We start from the raw sequence: 27,758 nt of genomic DNA, 5'->3' as shown, positions 1-27,758 counted from the left end.
ACTGTTTGCTGTGGGAGGTTCTATGGGAACAGTCAGGTCTTTTACTTATGAAAACAATACTCTTGGGTTACCCTGATGCAGTCCTTTGGACACAACATTAGCTAATGTTGGACATTTAAATGCAAAGACTGTTGTCGGGGGCATAAGGGTGACTGCTGAAGTTGGTGATGCACCAGAAAATTTGCTGCTGCCAGGTGCCCTAGAACACAATATACTAGCCTACATTACCTTATGAGCACTACTTTCTTTGTTGCAAAATGCCTATCAATTTTGTGCTCACAGCAACCCAATCCTTAGAGGAAGCATTAGCTAATCTCTTAAAATAATTGCCTAATCTATTAACAGCAGTTACAATAAAACATGTGAATGAAAACATTTTCTGCAGGAACATTCAAAACTGCTTTCTGCATACAAGTGAAATTAATAAAGAGCAAACTTCTGTTAAAACAGAAATGGAGATGAGAGGACCCTGATGCCATAAAAGTTTGTGGTACGTGCCATCATTTTCATAGCAAAAATTAAAGTTACACAAGAAGGGGACTTTTAAAATCTAAATAAACCTTCAAACATAAAATAGAAATGTGCCAACAAAAACTGTACTGGAAACCACAAGCTCGAATATTATGCAGTGCATCAAAGGAAAAAAAACATTATTTCTCTCAAAACAAAAAGAAATAAAATCAAGAGATATAAAACACCATAATGTTAAAACCATGCTAATAAAAATAAATGTCAAAACAGCCTACGAACATCCAATAATTTAAAAAATCTTGCATAAATTTAAGAACGTAAGAATTGCCATGCTGGGTCAGACCAAGGGTCCATCAAGCCCAGTATCCTGTTTCCAACAGTGGCCAATCCAAGTCACAAGTACCTGGCAATTACCCAAACATTAAATAAATCTCAAGCTACTATTGCTTATTAATTAATAGCAGTTTATGGATTTTTCCTCTAGGAACTTATCAAAACCTTTTTTAATCCCAGTTACACTAACTGCTGTAACCACATCCTCTGGCAATGAATTCCAGAGCTTAACTATGCGCTGAGTGTAAAAGAATGTTCTTCGATTTGTTTTAAATGAGCTATTGCTAACTTCATGGAGTGACCCCTAGTCCTTTATTATCTGAGAGAGGAAATAACCGATTTACATTAACTTGTTCAAGTCCTTTCATGATTTTGTAGACCTCTATCATATCCCCCTCTCAGTTGTCTCTTCTCCAAACTGATCAGCTCTAACTTCCTTAGCCTTACCTAATAGGGCAGCCGTTCCATGCCACTTATTTTGGTCGCCCTTCTCTGCACTTTCTCCAGTGCAACCATATCTTTTTTGAGATGCAGTGACTGGAATTGCACACAGTATTCAAGGTGCAGTCTGACCATGGAGCGATACAGAGGCATTATGACATCCATCATTTTATTTGCCATTCCCTTCTTAATAATTCCTAACTTTGTTTGTTTTTTTGATCACCACAACACAGTGGATCAACGATTTCAATGTATTATCCACTATGATGCCTAGATCTCTTTCCTGGGTGGCAACTCCTAAGGTAGAACCTACCATTGTGTAATTACAGCAAGGGTTATTTTTCCCTATATGCATTACTTTGCACTTGTCCACGTCAAATTTCATCTGCCATTTGGAAGCCCAATCTTCCAGTTTAACAAGGTCCTCCTGCAATTTATCAAATTTGCTTGAGATTTAACCTCTCTGCATAATTTTGTATCATCTGCAAATTTGATCACCTCATTCGTCGTACCCCTTTCCAGATTTATAAATATATTTAAAAGCATTGGACCAAGTACAGATCTCTGAGGCACTCTACTGTTTACCTTTTTCCACTGTAAAAATAGACCATTTAATCCTACTCTGTTTCTTGTCTTTTAACCAGCTTGCAATCCACAAAAAGACATTGTCTCCTATCCCATGACTATTTAGTTTTCTTAGAAGCCTCTCATGCGGGAATTTGTCGAATGCCTTCTGAAAATCCAAATAGATCACATCTATTGATTCCCCTATGTCCACATGTTTATTCACCCCTTCAAAAATATGTAGGAGATTTGTGAGAAATGCTTCCCTTGGGTAAATCCATGCTGGCTGTGTCCCATTAAACCAAGTCTATCTAAATGTTCTGTGATTTTGTTCTGTATAACAGTTATTTGTTCTAATATTGCTCCAACATTGTTCTAAATTTGTTCTATTTCCTAAAACACTAATAAAATATTCAAAACATCCAATAATTAAAAAAAAAAAAAAAGGTTCTTCTATTTCCCAAAAACCCCAAATTTCAAGACAATAGAAACATGAAATTATACCCAATAATTAAAGCTAACAAGTTTTAAAAAATCTCCTGCTCTCCATACCAGGGATCTTTTGATTTCCCAAGAGAGTTAAGGTCCCTCAACCTATTTTCTCTCTCTCACTCAAACATACTAACCTTTTTCCTCACACTCACTCTCTCATATACATGCCAATGCTTTCACACACACTTCCCTCTCTCTTACACACACATTATGTACATGTGCACGTGCATGTGAAATCCTGTGTGTGACTCACAGGCTCTCATAGGCATGCGTTCACACACACAAACACACATACATACACACATGCTCAAAGATGCACAATATACACAGGATCTCACACAGATATGCTTGCACATATGCTCTCACGCAGACACCCATACCGGCTCTCACCCAGACACGCACATAGGCTCACAAGTTCTCACACAAATATACACATGCACACACATATTGCCTCTTCTTTGCTTTGGGCCAAGGTGGGATGGGTTCTACCATGGCCCTGCCGGCCTTTTCCTCACTTCGGGCCATGGTAGAATGGGCGCCACCATGGCCCCAATCTCTTTCTCACTTCAGGCCATAATGGGATGGGCTGCGCCATGGCCCTGTCAGGCTTCCTGCACTGAGGGGTGAAGGAGCTATGTGTGCCCATGGGAAAAGTTGTATACACGTGCAACTTAGAGGGAACAGAAGGGCGGGCAGCATACTTATTGTTCAGCAGGGAGAGCCAGAGAAGATGCAATAGCTTCCCAAGTTGCTGGTGTCTGTGCATTATGGGGCGGATTTTCAGAGCCCTGCTCGCGTAAATCCGCCCAAAACCGGGCGGATTTACGCGAGCAGGGCCCTGCGCGCCGGGAAGCCTATTTTACATAGGCCTCCCGGCGCGCGCAGAGCCCTGGGACTCGCGTAAGTCCCGGGGTTCTCGGAGGGGGGCGGGCCCGGTCCTCGCGGCGTTTCGGGGGCGTGTCGGTAGCGTTTTGGGGGCGGGTACGGGGGGCGTGGCCGCGCCCTCCGTACCCGCCCCCAGGTCGCGGCCCGGTGCGCAGGAGGCCCGCTGGCGCGCGGGGATTTACGCCTCCCTCTGGGAGGGGATTTACGCCTCTGGGAGGCGTAAATCCCCCAACAAAGGTAAGGGGGGGTTTTAGACAGGGCCGGGCGGGTGGGTTAGGTAGGGGAAGGGAGGGGAAGGTGAGGGGAGGGCAAAGGAAAGTTCCCTCCGAGGCCGCTCCGATTTCGGAGCGGCCTTGGAGGGAACGGGGTAGGCTGCGCGGCTTGGCGCGCGCCGGCTATACAAAATTCATAGCCTTGCGCGCGCCGATCCAGGATTTTAGTGGATACGCGCGGCTCCGCGCGTATCTACTAAAATCCAGCGCCTGGAGCGCAAACAAAAGTAGGCTATTCGCGCGCCTTTTAAAATCCGCCCCTATGGACGCTATGCCCATGACTTGTCAGATAACTATGTTAGGATGCATTGTCAGTATTTTTCTGATATCAAGTTTGAAGAAATGGGGGCATTTTAATTACAGTAGAAAATACAACTGAACTTTCAAGATTTTTATTTGCTTAAAAATATATAAAAAATTAGAGACCATTAGGAGGTAATATGATCAAGAAATCTGAACATGATAGCCATATACTGCGTGCGTCACAGGCTTGCTGATACCTCATTATCCTCATACTAAACATTGTGCTTTTTCACATTAATCTTGATACTTTAAAACTTTGTTAATGTTACCAATACTACAAAAATCAAACATTTTTTGTCTATTAACCTACACATTAGCCACTACCCTTATGATCAGCGATTCTCAACCGGTGTGTCGCGACACATTAGTGTGTCGCCAAGCACCGGCTGGTGTGTCGCGTGCTCCCGGTCTCTCCCGCTGCTCTTTCTTCCCTGCTGCCGTTGCCGCCGGGCTATCAGAACGTTCAAGCCCAGCGGCAACGGCAGCGGCGCTAGAAGAAGCTCTGGCACCCGTGGCTGACCTTTTTTTCTTCCCGTGCGCCACCCCCCCCCGTGACCCGGAACAGGAAGTGATACGCGGTGCGCGGGAAGGAGAATGAGCTGGCCCGTGCCGCGTGGAAAAGTAGCAGCGGCAGCAGCATCGGCCCCCGAGCAATTGAAGCAGCCGGAAAGGAGACAGCACCATGAGCCTCCCGCGGCCGATGGGATTCTTCTTTCTTGGCCTGCGGGGGCTGGAGGAGGGGGCTGCTGCAGCTACCATTTGTGCTCGGGGGGTGGAGGAAGTGAATGAGAGAAAGAGAGAGACAATGAAAGTGACTGCTCAAGGAGATGACTGATGTGTATGTGAGAGTGTGAGACAGTCAGGGATGTGACTGGTGTGTGTGTGTGTTTGTGAGAGAAAAAGCATGGAAGTGAGAAATCTGGGTATGTGAGAAAGCATGGGAGTAAGAAGCCTGGTGTTGTGGGGGGGGGGGGGGTGAAAAAGCATGGGAGTGAAAAGCCTGATTATGTGAGAGAGAGCATGGGAGTGGGAAGCCTGTGTGTGTGTGTGCATGCATGAGCGAGAGACTGGTTGGTAAGGTGACTGTGTGTGTGAGAGAAAGAGACTGGTGTGTGTGAATGTGAGAGAAAGAATGTGATTCAGGGAATGAGAAGCCTGTGCAGTGGAGAGCGAGCATGGAAATGAGAGAGAGATTGGTGTGTGTGTGTGTATGTGTGTGTAACAGAGAGAAAGTGATTATGGGAATGAGAAGCCTGTGCATGTGGAGAGAACAAGCATGGGAGTGAGAGACTGGTGAGGGTGTGTGTGTGTGTGTGTGTGTGTGTGAGACAGAGAAAGTGATTATGAGAGTGAGAAGCCCGTATATGTAAGTAGAACATGGGAGTGAGAAGCCTGTGTGTGTGTGTGTGTGTATGGCATGAGAGAATCTGTTCAGGAAGGTGACTGGTGTGTGTGTCAAAGACTGGTCATGGGGGCATGACTAGTATGGTGTGTGTGTGAGAGACATGGGACTAAGGAAGAGGATCATGAGTATAGAGCTTAGCCCAGGGGTCGGGAACCCATGGCTCGCGAGCCAGATATGACTCTTTTGAGGGCTGCATCTGGCTCGCAGACAAGTGTCGCCACACTTTCCAGTCCCCCACTGACCCAGCTGCTCCCCGGTCCTCTTCCGCCCTGGCTTAAAATGCTGTCAGCCCGGGCGGAACGTGGCAGAATAGCTGGAGTTGGCGGCACCGGCATGCTCTCTTCTTCCCGCCGCCCCCCCCCCCCCCCCCCGCGGCCCGGAAGAGGAAGTGGAGAGCATCAGGTGCGTGCGCGGGAAGAAGAGACCGTGTGGTCTCTTCTTCCCGCCCCCCCCCCCCGCGGCCCGGAAGAGGAAGTGGAGAGCATCGGGTGCGTGCATGGCAAGAAGAGGCCACGCTAGTGTGGTCTGCGTTGGTCCGACGAAAAGAAGACTGCAGCGCGGCTCGGAGGAAAATGAAGAGCTTCAACCGCGGCCGATGGGACTCCTCCTCCGCGAGGGCTGAAAATGAAGGAGGTTAGCGTTGGGAGGAGGCTGCTGCTGCGGGTTCCCGGGGTGGAGGTGGGGGAGAGAGAGTGAATGAGCGAGCAAGCATGTGTGTTTGAGATCCTGTGTGTGTGAGTGAGAGATTGCATGTATGTGAATGATTGAGAGCCTGTATATGTGAAAGAGAATATGTCTGTGATTGAGAGCCTGCCTATGAGAGAGAGAGCATGAATATAAGTTTACCATTGGGAACCTGTATGTGTAAGTTTGTGATTGAAAACCTGTTTGTGTGAAAGAGTATGTGTGTATGATTGAGATCCTTTGTGTGTGAGAGAAATCATGTGTATGTATGATTAAGAGCCTGTGTGTATATGTAAGAGAGATCATGTGTGTCTGTGTGTGATTGAGAGCTGGTTTAGGTGATGGAGCAAGTGAGTATGTGATTGAGAGCCTGTGTTTAAATGAGAGAGAGAGACCATGTGTGTCTGTGTGTGATTGAGAGCTGATTTAGGTGAGGGAGCATGTGAGTATGTGATTGAGAGCCTGTGTGTAAATGAGAGAAAGAGAGGACATGTTTGTAAGCATGTGAATGAGAGTCTGTGTGTGAGAGAAAAAGACAGCATGTATTTATGTGATTGAAAGCCTGTGTGTGTGTGTAAACGTGAAAAGATAGACAGCATGTGTGTAAATGTGTAATTAAGAGCCTATATAAGTGAGAGAGAAAAAACATGTGTATATGTGAGTACTGAGAGCATGTGTGTATAGGTGTGTCATTGAGAGCCAGTGTGAGAGAGAGCGCTGGTATGTGACTGAGAGAGGAGAAAGTTCCAAGCAAACCACCCCGCCTCCTGCTAATTCAGAACAATCTCAGGACACCAGGATATCAAACGTTCCCAGGTATGCAGAGCAAAAAAAGTTTTGTATCCTTATTATTTTTCATTACTGGGTCTTTGTGTCTGCTATTTTGAAATATTTTGTTGGTATCTGGAAATGTTTTATGAGTTTTTAATTATTGGATATTCCACTCATCAGCTGTTTCGAAATATGTTCTTTTTGTTAGTACAGTTTTACTGCTGATGATTTTATATTTCTTGATATGTTTTATAAGGATAGGTGATGTTTCTTTTTTCCTTTGTTACACTGCATACAGAGACTCTGGCTTGTTGCAGTTTCCAATTCAGTTTTTTCTGCATGCTTCTTGTTATGCGTTTTGGTCTCTTTATTCTATGTTAGGTGAGGGACAGCACGTGATTCAGGTGAGGTTTTCTGCTGGCGTGTAGTTTCTGTGTAACACTCTATAGCAGCCTGACTTGGTCCGTTTTCCTAATAGGAGATGTATTGGTGTCTTAAGGCCTGGTGTAATATTTTCAGAGACTTATTGTACTTTAAAAGTGTGATCTTACATAAAATGCACACATTTACTTGTATTTAGTTTTAAACATATTGTATGGCTCTCATGGAATTACATTTTAAAATATGTGGCGTTCATGGCTCTCTCAGCCAAAAAGGTTCCTGACCCCTGGCTTAGCCTCTACTGCTGCTTCTGCTGTGTGCTATGGCCTGCATGGAAGAGGAGTAGGAGAGCTGCTGGAGGGGGTAAGTAAAGGTGGCTTTTTAAGTTTATTTTTCTTGATTGACTGCCATTTTAATTATTTAATATTATGTGATGTGTCTGCTTTTTTTGAAATATTTTATTGGTGTTTGGAGAATTTTTAATAGTTTTTATGAGTTTTTAATTGTTGGATGTTATTCTGTTCATAGCTGTTTTGAAACATTTATTCTGCTTATTAGTATAGTTCTACAATTATTTCTGTGTGGGGATCTATAGCAGCTTGCTAGTTCTGTTTTCCTAATAAGAGGTGTATTGGTTTTTAGGGCCTGATTTAATATTTGTAGTGTTGCCTTTTCATAGATAGGGTTGCTCCTGTTTGAGTGTATTTCATAATACAGGTGTAACTGTGTGCGGATTAGTTTATGTGCATTACTACAGATCCTGGGAGTATGTTAGGTCGGTTCTGTGTCTGTTACCGAGATGAGATATTTTATTAGCATGTAAGCGTTTTATCAGTCTTTGTTGTGTTTTCTCAAGAGGACATGCATTGGTGGTAAACTGCTGTCTTTTCATAAGTAGGGCTATTGAGCCTGGAAGTAGAAGGAGTTTGAGTTGCTGTTACTGCGATGACACCAGAACCAGAATATCTTTTTTGTAGGGTGAGTTGTATGGGGAATGTCATAATTTTGCTTTACATCCATTATTGTGGGTCAGGGGGGTTCCCGTGGATGCAAACTGTACTTTTACATCTAGCCCCGTGACGATCATGGGTCAGTGTGTCACGCATGTGAGAACCATCTGTCAGGTGTGTCCCGACAGAAAAAAGGTTGAGAACCACTGCTTATGATGATGCCCTTTAAATAAAAAGAATTGAAAAATGATAAAATAATTCTTAAAGTCAAATGTACCAAAGAAACAAATGTCACAGGTGTCAGAGCTAGAACTGTACAAATGTGTAAAACTTTCTGAATATCAAATGCTGCCTGTTGTGGTATTTTTGTATATAAAAATTCAGTGTCCAGGGTGACCAAAAAAAAAACCCAACAACCGATAACAGATAAAATGTTTGAAGCAGAGATTCATTGTTGCTATGAATCAGAGAAATATGAGCACATTTGAGGAACACGAGATTTTAACAATTTATCAATATAAATGGAAAGAGGTTCGAAAACAACCATTTGTGGATGCCCTAAGAAGAATGTGTATTTTTGGAAGATTATGCAATACCAGAATTCAAGGCTGTCAGACATGTAAAAAAAAAATTTCTCTGTTGGTAAGATATCCTTTCTCCTTTTCAAATTCTAACAAATCTCTCTCTTGCTGCAAATCACCTGTAGGATCAGCTTCTCGATGTTTTTAATATTCACAATCTGATAACTGGTGTTCAACTTCAGCCACTTACATGGCATAACTGACACCACCTATATCAGCAAGTTACACAAGTCAGGATTTCCACTCATATATAGATTCCATCTCATACAGAGTGAACGTGAACATACCACCAGATCAGATTTCTGTTTGTCCTAGTTCACTAAGAACTAAACACTTAAAACACAATAATTGCTAGATCTTCAAGACCCCTTGTGGTGTATCGGGAAACCATCTGGACTAGGCCACCACAAGAAAAATACCAAAGAATTTTTAAATGAGATTATTCAGACCTTATGTCTGTATCTGTGTTCTAGAATGAGAGTAATAAAGATATCAAAGGAATGAACAGTATGCTTTAATCGTATGCATCTAGATTGGCACATACATAAACACTTCAGCATGTTTTGAAAAGTCATGACTTATCCTCTTGCACAGAGGGTCTTCTTGCCAGGAGGGAAGGGATAGGACCCAATTATTAGAAATGCAGATAATTGTGGGGTTGGTGGGTATGAGGATTGCTTGGTAACTTGCCTACCTGGAGCGAAGGTGGCGGCAGAACTTACACATCACCTAGAAAGGATTTTAGAGGGTGCTGGGGAGGAGTTGGCTGCCATGGCACATCTGGGTACCAATGACATTTGAAAGTGCGGGGGGGGGGGGGGGGGGGGGGGGGGGGGGGGGGGCGCGGAGGTTCCTATATTCAATTTTAGGCTTTTAGGTGAGACACAAATCCAGAACCTCCAGGATATCATTCTTAGAAATGTGTACAGTTCCACATATAGAACTCAAGAAGCAGGTTAAACTCCAGAGTCTCTAAGTGTGGACGAGACAATGGTACAAGAGGATTTTAGATTTGTTAGGAACTGAGGAACACAAATATAGACAATTTTGATAGTCTCCATTCCTCTCCAAATAATTTCTAACATTTTATTTGCTTTTTTTAAATAACCACAGCACACTGAGCTGAGGATGTCAATGTACTGTCCACAAGGATTCAGACATCCTTTTCTTGGATGGCGATTTCAAATATGGAACCCAGCATTTAGGTGGAATCTTTTTCTTCCTTTGTGCATAATTTAACACTTGTTCATATTAAATTTCACCTGTCATTTAGATGACCAGACTCCTAGTTTTACAAGGTGCATCTGCAATTCCTCAGTTCTACTGCTATTTCAATTACCCGAATACTGAATGAGTAAATATCTCATCCTGACATGATAGGAGATAAAATTTCTAGATGCCATGAATGACTGCTTCATGAAGAACACAGAAGGGAACTACTTTAGATCTAGTTGTCAGTGGAACACAGGACCTGGTATAAGAGTAAATAGTGATAATGTAATCAAATTTGAAAATCACCGCAAAGAGGATATTAATTAAAATTACTTCAAAAGCATTTAATGTTAACAAGGGAGGCTACCATAAACTGAAGAAATGAGTTAGAAAAATAAAAGCAGAGGTTGCAAGAGTTAAATGCTTGCAAGAGACTTGAACGTGGTATTTTCAAACAATCTTAGAAGCCCAAATAAAATGTATTCGATGTATTAAAAAGGTTGGACTATAATGGAAGGCAGCTCCTAAAGAGAATAAGAAAGAACATAAGCTCAGGTGTGTTAGTATAAAATAGTAATGAGGCAAGTCAAGAAAGAATTTAATAACTTGCCTTAGAGACAAATTAAAAAGGTTTTCATGTACATCAAAAGAAATAAGCCTGTGAGAGAGTCTGTTGGACCACTAGATCAATGGTTGTATACAGGTATGTCAAGTGTCTTGCAAGGTCCTGGGAGGTGTGTTGCAGGGCCAGTAGGAGGCTGATCTCTCATCAGTCCAGTTGGGAATTGGTTGACTTCTCCTTTATTGGGCCTGACAGGAGGCTGTTTCCTTCACCCAAACCTGAGCAAGACATCGCCATCTCCTCCTCTTCTGGACTCAACGGGGGACCAGACTTTATCTTCCTCCACCAGGCTTGGAAGTGATGCTGCTCTTGCTCTCTACACCCTGTAGGGGGTGGGGGGAAAGGTGATTGATGATGTTGGACAGAATGGAAGAGAGAGGGAGCGTGGGGGCTGCCGATCAGGTAGGGATGGGAGAGAGAGGTTCAGGGTAGCTGGGCAGGGAGGGGGAGAAGGGAGGAAGGGTGGCAGGGAGCATAAGGAAGATTATGCAGGGGGGGGGGGGTCAGGAATGCTGGACAGTAATGTAAAGGTGATGGGATGATTGAATGGGAGTAACAGAGATGAAGTACGATGGGGACATGGAGAGGGAGTGTCGGGCCGCAAGCGCCATAATTGTCAGTTTTGGGAATGTGCTTTTCTTTTTGTTTAAGTTTGCTTGGTTTAGGAGGAAATCTATATCTGTTTTTAGTTCTCTAGCCTTGCACTACATACAGAGAGACGTTTTGGAGTTTCCATTCTCGTTTTTATCTCCACATTTATAATTTATGGCCTTTTATTCTATATTTGTTGAAGGTTGTTTCTGTGTGTGTGACGGGGTGAGGTGTTTTACTAGCATGTAGGCATATTTATTAGAAACATGATGGCATAAAGAACTGTATGGCCCATCTAGTCTGCCCATCCATCCAATTAATTTAGCATTATAATTCCTATCACTTCCTTAGAGATTCCATGTATTTATCTCATGCTTTCTTGAATTCAGATACTGTTTTTATTTCTACCAACTCTACTGGGAGGCCGTTCCATACATTCACTATCCTCTATGTAAAGAAATATTTCCCAAGATTACTCAACCTCATCGCATGACTCCCGCATTCTAGAGCCTCCTTTCTGATGAAAAAGGCTCACCTCATGGAAACCTCTAAGAAATTTGAATATCTCCCCCATCTTGCCTTTCCTCCAGGATATACATGTTAGATCTTTAAGTCTATCCTAAATATGCTTTAAAATGAAGATCCATCCTGTTTATATCCTTTTGAAGGTGCTGTCTCCAGAATTGTACATAGTATTCCAAATGAAGTCTCACCAAGGACCTATACAGGAGCAATATCACTTCTTTTTTTCTGCTGACCATTCCTCTCCCTATGCAGCCAAGCATCTTTCTGGCTTTTACCATTGCTTTAAACATCTGCTTGGCCACCTTAAGATCATCAGATACTATCACCCCCAGATCCCACTCTGTGTTCAGAAGAATTTCACCTCCAATACTGCAGCTTTCCCTTAGGGTTTTGCACCCTAAATGCATTACTCTGCATTCTTAGCATTAAACATTAGCTGCCAGACCTTAGATCCTTCCTTGAGGTTTGCTAGATCCCTCATGTTTTCCATACCTTCCTGCCTGTCTACCTTTTTACAGATTTCATCACTGGCAAAAAGACAAACTTTTCCCAACGATCCTTCTATTATGTCCCTCACAAAAATGTTGAAAAGAATCAGTCCAAGGAGACACACTGCTAGTAACACCTCCCTCCTCAGAGAAAACTCCATTTACCACTACTCTGTCAACCTCCCGCTCAGCTAATTTCTAACCCACTCTAGGTTCCATACCAAAGGTGCTCAATTTATTTATGTCTTTTGTGTGGAACTGTGTCAAAGGCCTTGTTGAAATTCAAGTACACTACATCTAGGCTTTCCCTTGATCCAACTCTCTGATCACCCAATCAAAGCAACTGATAAGATTCATCTGACAAGATTTACCTCTGGTAAAACCATGCTGCCTAGGATCTTGCAATCCATCAGATTCCAAAAATTGCACTATCCTCTGTTTTAGCAGTGATTCCATTAGTTTGCTCACCTCAGAGTTCAGACTAACAAATCTTATCAAAAGAAACAAAAAGATGGGTGAACAGTTTATGGGCTTCTGTATGCTCCAGACAGAAGGCTAAGGCTCTCTTGCAATCCAAACTGTGCAGTGCTCTTTTGCCTTGGTGCGAATAGAGCCTGGGAAAGAATACTGGCAGGACGATTGACTGATTAAGATAGAATTCAATCACCACCTTAGGCAGGAACATAGGATGCGTACGCAATACCACCCTGTCATGATAAAACTTAGTATAAGGTGGCTAATTCACTAAGGCCTGGAGCTCGCTGACCCTGTGCACTGAAGAGACTGCCACCAAAAATATGACCTTCCAGGTCAGGTACTTCAGGTCACAGGTGCACAGCGTCTCAATAGGAGCTGTCATCAGCTGAGCTAACACCACGTTGAGGTCCCAAGACAAAGCAGGAGGCCTTGCGGGAGGTTTCAGTTGAAGCAGGCTCCGCATGTCATGTACAATTATAGGATGTACAGAGATGGGCGTACCATCTACACCATGGTGGTATGCGCCAATTGCACTAAGATGAACTCTGACGGAGTTGTTTTTTTAAGCCAGCCTCCAAAACATGTATAAGGTAATCTAGCATTTTTTTACAAGTCAAAAGTCAAGTTTTTAGAGCCCAAACTGTGAGGCTCACTGCTCTGCGGAAGACTGAAGAAGGACCCCCACGTGGTACTGGGCCTGCTGGGCATGCTCAGTGTGCCTAGTCAAAGTTTCTAGAAACTGACAAGTTTTCCGCATCTGGCTCCATCTGATGTCACCAGTGTGTGAGGGCTACCATCCTGCTTGTCCTCGGAGAATGAAAATTATAATGCTAAATTAACTGGATGGATGGTCAGATTGCCTAAGCTATATGGTCTTTTTCTGCTTTCATTTTTCTGTGTTTCTAGGATATTCCTCCCTTCAAGCTTAAGAAAGTTTGGGTGCAATATTTTGGGGCTCATACATTGAGATATCCTAAGATGTTGAGAATGAGCAGTAATAGGGATTTGTATTTTGTCATCTTAGCTAGGCCTTCAGTTATGTTTCTGATTTTATGACATTCAGCCTCCGTGGGGCAGAACGTTTAACAATTCCAGGGTTCCTCATTGGTTAGAGGGCCTCAGGAGGGATGTCAATCCAGGAGATGAGCTGTGGTCATTTGTGTCCTCTTACCTTAGGAATAACTTTCTTCGCATGTCTATCATTTTCCTACATGGTAGTTTTAGTGTGCTTTTAAGTCCTATCTGTCAGGCATACTGGTGTAGCAGGCAAAGTGTAGATTTTTAAAACTGTATGCCTTTTACTCATATCTCTATCCTTTGTACCAGACTGTGCACTCTGCTGTCCTTCCAATTACCCTATATTGTTTTGGATGCAGGTTACTGTTGTATATGAAGAAAAACACTGTGTATTCAAAATTTTAATTCTGAAATAGCTATAACCAGTCCTGCCTTTTGTTACATTGTCTATTTTCTCTTTTCTACATCTTATCTTTCTCAGTTATGTACATATATGTAACTGCTTCCAGCTCTTTCTTCAGCATTTTTATCATCTACATTTCTGTAGACAGATCATGCAATTTCCTTAATAAAGGGCCTTATTCCTCCAGGCCAAGTTTTCAACCAGATGACGTGTGCTTCCCCTGGACTATGACCTTCTATGAAAAGATGGTCCTTTTAGATACAGAGCTGTATATGCAGCCTACACTCTTGTTTTTCATCTTCTGGATTCTGTTTTGCTTTGTGATTGAAATATAACTCTACAGAATTCTATTTGTTTTTTCTCCCCCATTTATAGTTGCACTATGACAAGCTGGTTCTCTGATGAAGGAACCAGCCAGGCAGCATCAGCCCTAGAAAGAAAAAGCCCCAAATGATGTTGAATGGGGTCCAGCAACTACCATTTGAGAACTACACCACAAGAGAGGAGCCAACAAAATTTTTCTAAAATTGAGTATTTTTAATAAAATGTGTTTTTTTTGTATAATTAAGCTATGGAGTCATTTTTTGTAGACCCAGCTGTATGCAAGCATGAACATTGCAAAGACTGAAAATGTATGTAGTATGTCCAATTTATGTATATTTGGGCCGGGGAGAAAGGGCAACGTCTAGGCTGGAGGGGTTGGGAGCCACAACATTGTTAGGGGTGACACCTAATGGCTATATTTAGAGCTCATGATATTGGGGCTCTGGAAGGAACCTTGATGCATGGCTCAAAGCCTCAAGACCAAAGGACAGCTCAGGGAAGGGGGTCTATTAAACAGAGAAATTTCTGGGTACTCGTGAGCAAAGGCTCATGGTGCCAGATTCCAGCTCAGATTCCAAATGAGCTGAAAGAAAAATGAGAAAGGCCAATTAAAAAAAAAGTAAACAGAGTTGGGCAGGGATATAAAATAGGATAAAAAGTTCCCTAGGTAGTTGTGAATTAAGGCCCATGGTACCAGATCCAAGCCCTGGATCCAACCAAGCTGGAAGCCCAAAAGGAGCAGGAGGAAACTGCTAGGCTCACAAAAAAATTGAATACACAATCAAATTGTTTTATCCTTTACTTGATATTCTACCCAGGAGTCATGCACATTTTATTTTCTTCGTCACAGTCTTTCCAACAAGGTCAATCCAGTCATTTAATTTGGAAGAAAAATGAGCATGAGTTTTGATAACAGAGCTTACCAAACCAGATACAGCAGCAGTGGAGGTTGCTATGGCAGGAATAATTTTCCCAGCGATTCGCTTTGTTTTGAGCCTGTCTGCTGGTTCAATGTTGTACATCTTGGCTCTTAGATTGGAAGCAGCAGTGATGAAATCAATATGTCCATTGGTGTCGTCATCTTTTTCAAACAGCAGTGGTGTCATCTGTAAGTCGCCTACCCAGGAAAACCAACAAAAACACCAGTACATTATCTCACTCATTCAGGGTGTGAAGCATATTATATTAGAATTAGTATTTTATCCACAGTGGGGTCTGACCTTCTGTTGCTTGGCGCCATTTTGGGTTGGGCAAATAAGTCATTGAAGCAACTAAATGAGATAACCCACTTTAACAGCAAGCTAGACTAGAAAGAACCAAATGCAATCAACATGCTGTTATAGTAAACAAGGAGCACCAATAATTGTTATGACAATGTTTGTTCTCTCAGGTATCTTACTGTAATTCTACACACAAGTTTGTTGACAGAGTCCATTCAAATTCATAACCATAGCTTAAAAAAAAGAAAAAAAAGAATCCTAGCAACCTAATATGGTTACTACTCAGCTGTTGAAGTCCATGAATGTGCACAAGTCTTTTTCTGGCATCTTTTAAGACTTGGGAAATAGGTTCACTAGCATGGCCTGCTTTGGAGAGTGAAAATAATTAGCAGCAATAGGCCACCAGAGACAAACACCCTATTACAGCAAATAAAACAGCAAACAGATTCACTGGCATCAGTGCAGTATATTAAAATCATTTCCTCATTTAACTGGGATACTCAAATATCTAAATGCTGAAAAGAACCATCTTTGATAAGGTATGTTTGGGAAAAACGGAAGCCAAAGCCACGGCACAGGTAAAAATTGAAGCAGCAAGATACTAGTATTGTTCTTGAAACTTAAGTGTTGGTTAATATACAGGAGCCAAATGAGCCATGCCGATGTCTACCTCATCAGAAATTGAACATCCATCTTTCTTATATTCTCTTTCCAAGTCCTCTTCCTCTCATTACTCACTGTGCCACTTACTAAGGGATAACTTACTACTAATTCCGTCTAAGGCACTACCAAATACATGCAGCACTGTATAGACACACATAACAGACCATCCCTGCTCCATGGAGCTTACAATCTTGTAAAAATGCATGGAAGAGCAAGAGATGTTTGGAAAGATTTTACTATAGTAAACATCGTTAAAATCAACAAAACTATGCAACCAGGATTTAAAATGTCAAAATAACCTCAAAAATGTGTTTTTTACAGGCAGGATTTCAATCATGGCCAGAGAGGGAAAATGATGCATCAATCCACGATGGCTACTCCAGTCAGATAATGGAGCAAGATGGAATATAGAGGAGAACATAGATAAGATCAGCTTACCTAATGAAGGGATTTTGAGAGGAGAAGTGTAGCAGAAGACAAAGGAAAAAAAAACACATGAGGCATTGCAGAGTGAATGCATATGTAGTTGAGCGGAAGCAGCTTGAACTATACACAGAAGCAGATGAGGAGGAGCGCGATATGCCCATGATAACAATGGAGAAAGATGAGTTGTGCAGCTGAATTTTAAAGTGTGTGTAATGGAGACAAATGGTTCCTTGGGAGGCCTGAGAGGAGCAGGCTATTTATAATAGTCTAAAGTGGGAGGGTGCAGATAAGGGTTAGTAATGTGCCCAGAAAGGAAGGCATGGATTATGGTGATGTTAAAGTGTCAAATCAATGGAATATTTTCTTACTTGAAAAGGGAAGTCCATACATGCATAATTTATTTAGAAACATTTGCTAAGGTAGCTAGAAAGACTAACAAATGACTAACATCCAAGAATAGTTGGTATTGGCGTAGTCACACACTATTGCCTTATCGACAGCAGGACCCCATCAATGGAATGCGTTACCCCCGGATCTCAGACAAGAACCTTGCACATCTGCTTTAAAAAAAAAAACTTAAGAAAACTTGGCTATTCAGCCAAGCCTTTCCGGACATGTAATCTTCCCTCACCTGCAACTTCTCTTTCACAAGTAAGCTTTCCATTCAAATTCCGTCCAGTTTATTATCTCCGTTGTTTTATCCAGTTTTCATCTCACCTGTTCTGAGATGATCGGCATTGAGTTATCATATAAAAAATATGTTATGTTATGACCCGTTTTACTGTTATTAGCCACCTCTGCACTTTGTATCGCCCTGAGCGAACGTTTTTGTTGCATTGTAAACCGTTGTGATATGTACATTTTTACAGGAACATCAGTATAGAAAAGCTATAAATAAATAAATAAATATTATTGCTGTTGGATCACATTTGTAACTGGATTCTGCCTGCTCTTCTTCTACACAAAGAAGCATTTTTTAAATACACTGCATAAGTTCTAACAAATCAAGTAATGCATATATTAGCATGTGATCCACAGCACAGGGCAGCCAAGATGGCAGAATCAAAGTCATTCCAATTATTGAAGTCCAAATCTCAGTACAATAAAGTTGCTGAACTGTAACAGGCGTTTTCTGAAGTCAGCAGTTCAGACCCAAAAATGGGTTACATGGCCAGGATTGTTGCTGAACAGACATTCGTTCCACAGCTCTGACAAAAAGTTGAAAGATCTCTGAGTATGCACAGTTCCCCTGTTGCCACTCTCACTTCTAAGAACAGAGCTTTCACTGGGGGCAAACAATTCTAAAAAGGGAGGGGTTGGAGAGCATTCGGAGAACATCTGTAAGAGGTAAACACGGCTTGCTTTCTTCAAAGACAAGCAATTCATTGTAGTCACCAAGTATGATTCTCTAGCAAAGGGTTCTCTCCAAAAATAAGCACACCCCCCCCCAAGGCTGCCAGAGGGTGGGAAAACACATTAAGCCTCTGTTCATATTGAACCAAGGCTAATCAGATGGTAAAATGTCCTTGAATTGAGATTTGTTTCTATGTGTTTGGCCCTACCATTTATAATAGTGGAACAGCTAGACCTAGCTCCAAACTATGTTATCATAGGTCCTTCGGGACATATTTTACATTTCCACTTTTCAAAGCTGACAAGTGATTTTTTTATGGATGGTTAAGGAATGTAAAGTTAGCAGTTTTCATAAGAAATCCATGTATGTGTGTCTCCACCTCCCCCAAACCTATAACTCTGAAACTGAAGCACCCAGCCACCGTCACATAAGCTAGGGAGGTGGATCTCTTGCAGGCCCATAAAAGCATAAAAACACTTTATTGGAATAATCTCTCTTTGGTAGATGAGACCTGTCAATAGACAGGCTGTAAGACAAAATGGAGCTGGATCCACACACTACTGGGCCTCGTACCAGAAGACTCCTACTCTGTGGAAACCTTAGGGGCTCTCCTTCCTTGATTTTCATGAGATCTGCAAAGTAAGGGTATCTGGACAAATCCAGCACCACCAGAATCACTAACTTCCATACTCAGGCTATTTTCTGCAGGACTTGCCCGACAAGATGTCATAAAAAACAGACAAAGTGGTTGTGAAGAGGCCATGGCAGAGTTAAGGTATGCAGACCCTCAGAACATTCTTCTCTTCTGCGGCTGAACACCCTGTCACCTTGGAATTTCTCCTTGTTGCTATTAGGTCCTTAATAGGCCTTACCTACCTGGCCACAATTAGGGCAAAAGCCATCTTTGAAAGTTCCCACTCTCCCTAATCCAGGGTATGTTGACTCAAGAAATCCGCTCAACTTTCTCTTGCTCTACTATGTGAGCTGCCAACAGCACCTGCAAGTGCTGTCTTGCCCAAAGAATAAGGAGACCCACTTCTCTGGCCACTTGAGAGCTTCTGGTTCCACCTTGATGATTCATACATTGCTACTGTATTGCCTAAAGGATTTGCATGGCTTTTCCTGAACTAGCTGAATAAACTCTTATGGCTCTCGTTTCCAATCAACTGATGGACCAACTGGCCTCTAGAGGACTGCATGTCCCTACACCACGTGATCCCAGTAGTGAGCTGCCCAACTGAAAAGGCTGGCAGTGGTTCCTACCTTCACATATGATGGGGTCTCCAGATCCACTCAAGCTGCCATGTTCTTTGAATCCAGCCAACAGAACAGACTGTTTTGTCTAAGATGAAAGTGGGAGCCTTGTCGAATATACCTGGGTCTGAGGCAATACCAGACAGGAGAGATTTCTGCAAGGGCCATATTTGTCCTTGCCCTGGTCACCAAGTCCAGAGTCACTGCCATCAAATTCAAGACTTGCAGGTAGTCCCATACTCTGGAGCTCTGATGCAACAAAGTCACATACTTAATCCTGAATCTTGAGAATTCTTTCTGCAGTCATATATACTTGACCATTTCTTGTCTTAAAGTGGCTCTCAGATATTCCAAAAACTGAGTGGTTCCAGCTGGTTCTTTGAAAAGTTCACCATCTAGTCCAGCTCCTACAAGAACTGTATTGGTCTGGCAGTGGAAGCCCGATTATCCTCCCATGTGTTTGCCTGATAATCCAATTGTCTAGGTAAGGATGAACTGGAACACCCTCCTGGCATAAAACTACCACCATTATAACCATTACTTTGGAGAACGTCCTGGGGGCTATAAAAAGCCCCAATGGCAAAGCTCTGAACTTGAACCTCTGATCATTCTCCCTGAAGGCAATGTGATCCTTTGATTATTCTTCCGGATGGGGATTTGAAGATAGGCCTCTGTCAAAGCCAGTAAAATTAAAAACAGCGTTTCGCCACCATCGTGACCGACCTCATAGGTCCCACTCAGAATCGAGACAGCCTCATTTCCCTGCTTACCTGCTTCACATCCAAAATTGGACAGATGGGCAGACTGGAAGGACCATACGGTCTTTTTCTGCCGTCATGTTTCTATTTAAAATGGGCCGGAAGGTACCTTCCTTCTTGGGAACAACAAAATAAACTGAATACTTTCCTTGTCCCTGCTCCCAAGTGACAGACACTCCACAGTCACTTGAACAGTCTCTTTAGTTGGGAGTGATGGAGAACAGCAAAAAAAAAAAAAAAAAAAAAAAGCATCAAATAAGGTGGGAAAATTTCAAGGCGTAACCATCTCTGATGATATTCAGGATCCACCTGTCCAAAGTGATTTGAACCTTCCTCTGCTAGTACAATGCCAGGAGCCTCCAGAACATCTGGAAACAGGGCCATCAAGCTTTCACTGGGAACTGTTTCTACTAGTTCTACCAGTGGTTCCATCTTTTGTATCTCTTTTGACCACTTGAAAGGTCTGTGACCTAAGAAATGGCTGGCTCTGCTGCAACACTGAGGATCTCTTGGGATGATATTTTGACTCCCTAAAATGGGCCCTAGTTGGTTAAGTCTGAAAAGAACCCTTAGCGCGATCCTCCAGAAGTCTGGATGACTTGGAATCTTCCACCCTATTCCTCAAAGTAAAATGTGAGTGGCCACATTCTTCACCAATGCCTGGACAAAGTCATAAGCAGCATCCTCCAAGAACCCTGTGCCCACTGCAAGTTGTCCACCTCCTCCAGGTACACACTATACTCCTGGAGTTGCTGAGTCTAGTGCCAACATGCCCTAGTTAGGACTTGATCATTCAATCTTGAGCAATTTTGCACTCCGTAACTTCATCCACAGGAATAGTAGTATTCCTAGTGACAAAAACACACAAATGCATTCACACGCAGAGCTCTCAGGTTTCCAATTCCTTCAGGCTTGTGTCCTGAGGGACCCATTCCTCAGTAACCAACTTTGTGAACATGTAATATAAGGGGACAGCTATTACAGATTTCTAAAAAGTGCTCTGGGAGGCCTTAAAAGGGGTCTGTTCATTTGGAGGTTCACACCTTGCACACAGAGCCACAGTGAGGTTTCTTATGCCTGTCAACTCGAACTCCTGCCACTCTGCTTTTCTCTTCTCCTTGACTATTTGATATGCCCAGAGATCCCAAGGCACAAACAATATGAGGTAAACTCTTATTAAAAGAGGGAATTAAAAAGTGTGCTTGCTCCTGAAGAAAACTGTCTCTCCTCCCCCTAAAATTACCCATTGCCTCTATTTAGGGGACCCCAAAGAGGTTCCAGATTTAATAAACTGTCTTTCTCCAGATCCCAATCCAATTATCTCAAGCATGCTTCTTAGTTGGTTAGTTCACCTTTGGAGAGGAGACCAGAGAGTTAAGACACATCAAGATTTACACCCTGCTTTAAGGAAGAGCCTGGATCCACAACAATATGAACCCCAATGAAAGTGGAGAGGCAGAGACCATGGAAAGGAGCTCTTAGAGAAGACCAGATGTTCCCCAAATGGACTCTGAGCGGAAATGACCAAGGTAGTTGCCCCTCACCAGAGGGGGCAGTGATTAATACAGGAGTCATCTCCCTTCTATCTACTGAATCATGCAGCTCTAAAATGGCTGCCATTCTCAAAAGGTGCACAAGCACCGGAAACTGCTTGTCATGTAGCAGTCGCTGACCCCATATTCAGTGCAGTGGGAAGGAGAAGAGCGAGTCCCTCCTCCTTCCTCCATGTCAGTGTGACAAAGACCACTGCCTCCTACTTTGGAGAAGTGCAGGCCACAAACCCCGCAGGGTCACCATACTCCAAGTCACAGAACTGGACATGCCTCCTCATCCCCTGCAGCACGCACCCTACTGATGCAGCCCAAAGCGTCTCTTGGTTCAGGATAGCTCTTACTCCTCTGTCTACTCAGTAATATTTTCCTACATCTAAATGCAAACTGGGACAACCACAATGGGCCCATTGTAGTTGTACCAGTTTACATTTGGACAATGGACTTCAGAAGCTAAGTATCAATTATTTCAACATTGCTATGTGAAAACTGACTGTTGGCATCATGTATTTGAAACTGAAAAATAAAATATTTTACACTAATTGTTTGAATTGAACTGGAATATAACATTGGGTGGTTGGCTTTGGTAAAATTACATGGTCCGAAGCTCCATGTTTGATGCCTCCACTTTTTAAGCCTTTATATTAAGGTATATTTGTTATTGAAACTTTTTTTGTCATAGTTTTTCCACCCATGTCTTTTTTTTTTTTTTTTACATGGTTTCATCACAGCCACTAGCAACTGTGATCAGACCTAATCTCAACTGGTTACTTGCTTTCAAAGAGGGCAGTTGCACAGAATTTTACATTTTTGTGCATAGAAACCCTCCAGGACTATAATATTAACCTTTTTGCTGACAATTTAATGGAAACACAAAACTGAAGAAACATAACAGCTGTCCATAAAATATTCAGCTCCTGAAGTAGTAGGCTTTTATGGCTTAAGGGTTTGCAGTGGTACTTATGCTTATTTTATCTGATAAACAAAAATCTAGGAGAAATTGCTACTTTTGCATTGTTAGGATTCTTCCACATTTTCTTGCAGGAAGTTGCTGCTTTATTTTTTCTGCGACTTCTTTTGACAGATTAAACTTCAGATATTCTATAATGGTCAAAATAATCTAATCATAGTCTTTGAATAATTTAAAAGGTAATACAGAAAAATTATTCAACTATGCAGAGTTTTAAATATTTTGAGCAGAATTCTCCTAGAAGTATACTGTAAGTGTGTCCCTTCCACCCTATGTGAAGGGCTGTATGAGAGAGGGGTTAAACTCTTGAGTGGAGGGCTGGGGTATGTAGATAGAGTGGAAGAGGTTGAACCTGGAGCAAGAGGGGGGAGATGGAGTGTGGAGGAGTTTGAGCCAGTGGAGTAGGGACTCTTGCTCCAGGTTCAACCTCTTCCACTCTATCTTCATACCCCAGCCCTCCACTCAGAGTTTAACCCCTCTCTCATACAGCCCTTCACATAGGCTCCTTCTCTCTCACACACACAAACATGCACCCTCATTCTCTCATGCACACCCCCCACAGGCACACTTCCCCTCTCTCTTACACACGTTAGCAGGCTCTCTTGTGCTGACATTCTGGACCGCTGTCGTTTTCAGCTGCAGCTGGGATGGGCTCTGCTGGGCCTTGCTCCAAATTCTGCGCAAAATATGAAAATTCCTCGCAGGAAGGGAATTCTGTGCATATTCTGCACTGTGCAGATGTGAATTGCCCAGGAGTAACATTATGAAAAGCTGCAATAGCACATGGACAATACTGAAGGCTACTTTAGTCAAAGTCTGATTGCTGTGGTTCCCTCTGAGAACACCATAACTGAATCCTGTGAAATCACACGGGTTCTTAGTAAGTCATTCAACACTACTTACACCACAGGTAATTTGGCAACTGAGGCTTTTTTTTTTTTAATCTAGATAAAAAATCTTCCTACAAGAAGAATTTCAGTATATTCAACTGACAGAAATCTGGCAATCTGAATTAGATTGCAAAATTTCCAGCTAGTAGGTAGGCCTTGGTTTATTATATTTATTTTGATACCGGATAGGCACATATTTTGATTTATATTACTTTCAGGCACTTCAACGTGGATTACATTTAGGTACTATACGTATTTCCCCATACCCAAAGGACATACAATCTATGTTTATACCTAAGGCAATGAATGGCAAAGTGGCTTGCCCAAGGACCCAAGAAGCAGCAGTGATATTTGGAATCCTGGCTTCCCTGGTGCACAGTCCACTGCTCTACCAGGTTACATAGGTTAGCTGTTCATTGGTTGCATTATCTCCTAACAGAAATTCATCTTAGGGTAGCCCTGAAAAGTTTCCACAGCCAAGTTCTACATCGCATTCAGGTAATATATACAAAAGTGGATTCTGTCAGTAGATTCTGTGGTTTACTTTGCTTTCTGTGAATTTTAATACACAGTTACCTATACAACAAACATTTTTATAACATACAATATACATTTACATTTCAAAACCTTTGTCAGACAATAGAATCAAATTTTGTAAGCTTACATTTTGTTGCTTCTCCAGAGCATATAATTTTTTCCAACTGGATCACGGCATATCTCTCATCTTCGCTGCTTACTGGGATTTGGTCCGGTTTCCGTGCAGTTTCATCTGTTTGCACAATCTGTAAAATTATACAGCTGTCAAACACTTGCAGCAGACAGAGGAAATCATGAGGCTAGCATGTGGATAGGTACTTTGCAACATCATGGTCAGGGATTCAATCTATTTTTAAGAAAGTTAAATGTACTGTGTAACACCTCGTACTGAATATATATAGTTGTTAACCTCTACAAAGTCTTAACTATGGGACTGCAAATCTGTATATTTTTTGAGTGCTGCTGCAATAGGCAGGAAAGTTATGGAAATTTCACTCCTCTAGGACACAGTTTTACTCAGAAACTAGGACATAGTATCTCTTCTAAACACAAAGACCTTTAATTATTGCTATCTGCAAAAAAAGAAAAAACTCATTGTTCACAGTCCTAACTAATGGCAGTATGAAAGAAAGGATGGGGCATACAGAAGCCAAAAATATATTTTAAAATATCTTACTCACTTCATTATACTGTGTTTGAAGTAACACTTAGTACCCCATCCCACTCTAAAGTTAGTTATATATTTTATTTATTTATTTAAAAGTTTTATATACCGCACAATGGGGTAGAAGTCTATCAGTCTAGGCGGTTTACAAAATAATACATTCACAGTTACAACAATACATCTTACACAGAAACATACAAAACTTAAAATACATTATGATGTTTTGTTGATAAAATATAGTACATTATGTAGTGACCTTATTGTAAATTATATGCACGCATGAGCTAACTGAATATATAAACTAAGTCAGTCAAACATTACACAGAAGGACAATCCCAAAAACTTAAGATCCCAATACTCAACAGGATCATAAACCTGCCACACTAGTTAATTCTCCTACTCTCAGTATGTCCTTAATCAGGAATCCTCAAAATATGCAAATAACTCTAACCCCCATCTCGACAGAAGGTCTAGTAGTGTTACAAAAATTAGTAGTAACAGCAAAATCCTATAGCTTTCCAGAAAAGGTTATACAGTGCATTGTAAATTTTCACAATCTTGTACATTTTTTTCACATTCTGATGTCTAAAAAATACAAATCAAAATACATTAAAGTAGAAGTTTCACTGATCTACATGTTATTCAAAAAGGTACAGATAAGGAAATTCAAGGTGTTTGAATCTCCCTTGGCGCACTGTGGGGTCCATCATTGTAAAGTGGAAACACCTCTGCCGCAATCAGGCTGCCCCTCCAAATTCAGTAGTTTCAGATTAAGGAAACTGCTGCAGGCGGTCACTGAGAGGCCTGAGATTACTTTTAAAAGAACTACAGAAGTCTCTGGCTCAGAGTGAGAACAATGTTAATTATTCAACAGGTTCAAGATTACTCCACAACCATGGTCTATATGGGAGGGTGGCAAGAAGGAAGCCACTGCTGAAGAAAAAAAACCAAAACATATGATGATGTGCATAATGTTTGCAATGAACACACTTAAGGGACACTGCACACAGGTGAGATAAGGTTTTGTGGTCTGGTGAAATCAAAGTGGAGCTTTTTACCCAATGCTAAGCAACTTGTGACAAAGCAAACAGCACAACACCCTTCTAATAACATCCCTACAGTAAAGCAGTGTAGTGGCATTATGTTGTTGGGATGCTTTGCAGCAGTGGGAAGGCTTGTGAGGATCGAGGGAAAGATGGCTGGTACAAAGTACAGATGGAGGAAAACATGTTCCAGTCTGCCATAAACCTGGGAAGAAGATTCACCTTATGACTTGATGCTTAATGTTTTATGTATTTTACTGGATTCTATGCTGCTCTGGAACCTGCTTAGCACAATGTTATAAGTGGGCAACACACATTTTAAATAAATAAATAAATAAATAAGTAAATAGCAGGACAACAATCCTAAGCACAAAGCAAAAGCAAGAAAGGTTCAGCAAATCTAAAGCCAATGACCCCGAGTAGCCCAGTGCAAGCTCAGATCTGAACCCAACAGAAAATCAGTAGTAAGACTTGACTGCAGACCACAGATAATCCCTTGCCAGCTTGATCTCTTCTGTCAAGAAGAATGGGCAAACACTGTACCATCCCACTGTGCAAAGATGGTAGACACTTATCCTAAATGACTCATGGTTATTACTGCTGCTAAAAAGGCTTCCACCAAGTATGGAGTCAAGTGGGTATGAAAATTATGTAACCAAGACTGGGTTTTTGTTTTATTCTTAATTACTTTGGAACATTTCTACAGTTTTTCCACAATGCAAGCACACAGTATGTTGTGTAGATGCATTTAGATTTGTATTTTTTTTAGACTGCAGAATGTGAAAAATGTACAAGGGTATGAGGACTTTGAGAAGGCACTGTAGTACACTGAAACACTGATGTTTACCAAGAACAATGGTGCACACTGAATATGATCTACTTGAAGCCCGCTGCTGATACTGGGCAATTTCATTCACTTGGTTTATATTTCACAGATCTTGCTATGATGCTGTGTTGAGTCACTTGTCAGGGTTCTGTATTCTTTCATTTGCCTCTTCATTAATGATTAATTGCATTAATATGGAACAAGTTAAGGAGGGCAGGGAAGTATACTCAAGACTAACATACAATCTCTATGAAAAATATGACGTAAAATACCCCTAACAATTTTCTGCTTTCCATATCTGGTTCATGGGGGGAATTAATTTAGCAATCATAACTTCTAATGAAAAACTGTCTGATAGAAGTAAAGCAAATGTTGCTTACCTGTAACAGGTGTTCTCACAGGACAGCAGGATGTTAGTCCTCACATTTATTTATTTATTTATTTATTTATAACTTTTATATACCGGCATTCGTAAAAAAAACATCATGTCGGTTTACAGACAACTGAGAAAGGAAATTACAATGATAGATGGAGGAAGGATAGGAAGTTAAAAGGTGACAACTTTACTGTAGAGCCAACGGGCGCCACAGTTATTAAATGAGATTACATGTGGTTAACCAGGTTGGACATAAATTAATTATATACAAGAGGCGACAGAGTGGGGGGGTAGCGCGGGGTGGGGGATGAAGCGCATGGGGGAGGCGGGGTGGGGGTAGGAACTGTACAAGGGGGCAGGTGGTGGCGATGGGAAGGAGAGGTGGTGACTGAATATCAGGAAGCCATAAAATGGATGGGGTGGTGAGGGAGGGAGGGTGTGTAGGGGGGCGGGGGGACACTGTACTAGGGAGAGGGAAATAATGAGTGTTGAGGAGAAGTCAAATGCTAGGGTTGAGAGGCGTTGGGATAGGCCTGTTTAAATAACCAGGTCTTGATTCCTTTTTTGAATTGATTAAGTGAAGGTTCTAGTCGGAGCTCGGTGGGGAGGGAGTTCCAAAGGGTGGGGCCGGCGATGGAGAAGGCTCTCGCTCTGGTGTTTGTGAGGTGAGCAATTTTGAGTGACGGGGTGTGGAGGGTGCCCGCAAGGGAGTTTCTGGTAGGACGGTTGGCCTGGTGGAAGTGTGGCATATCTTCGATCCAGGGGGAGTTATTTTTATATAGCGTGTTATGTATGATAGTAAGTGTTTTGTATTGAGAGCGATAGGTGATTGGTAGCCAGTGGAGGTTTTGTAATATGGGAGTAATATGATCAGTCTTTCTTGAGTTTGTAAGGATGCGAGCCATGGCATTTTGTAAGATTTGGAGGGGTTTGATTGTGGAAGCTGGAAGGCCTATTAGCAGTGAGTTGCAATAGTCAAGTTTTGATAGTATAGTGGTTTGCATAACGGTACGGAAGTCATGTGCGTGGAGGAGA

The 27,758-nt window shown here is 42.0% G+C and overlaps 1 protein-coding gene across 2 annotated transcripts in view; it reads right to left on the bottom strand.

The window, feature by feature from the left end:
* UBA6 (ubiquitin like modifier activating enzyme 6) overlaps positions 1–27,758 on the bottom strand; it is a 370,281-nt gene that overhangs the window by 11,459 nt on the left and 331,064 nt on the right. For both annotated transcript variants that reach the window (XM_029600749.1, XM_029600742.1), the window contains exons 28-29: positions 23,942–24,059; positions 15,116–15,309 (exon numbers count right to left, since the gene is read on the bottom strand). In XM_029600749.1, the coding sequence (XP_029456609.1) occupies positions 15,116–15,309; positions 23,942–24,059 (312 nt within the window). The remainder of the gene's footprint in view (positions 1–15,115; positions 15,310–23,941; positions 24,060–27,758) is intronic.

This window comes from Rhinatrema bivittatum, chromosome 1, assembly GCF_901001135.1.
Source record: "Rhinatrema bivittatum chromosome 1, aRhiBiv1.1, whole genome shotgun sequence".
Classification (NCBI taxonomy): Eukaryota; Metazoa; Chordata; class Amphibia; order Gymnophiona; family Rhinatrematidae; genus Rhinatrema; species Rhinatrema bivittatum.
This window is presented reverse-complemented; position numbering and strand designations above follow the sequence as displayed.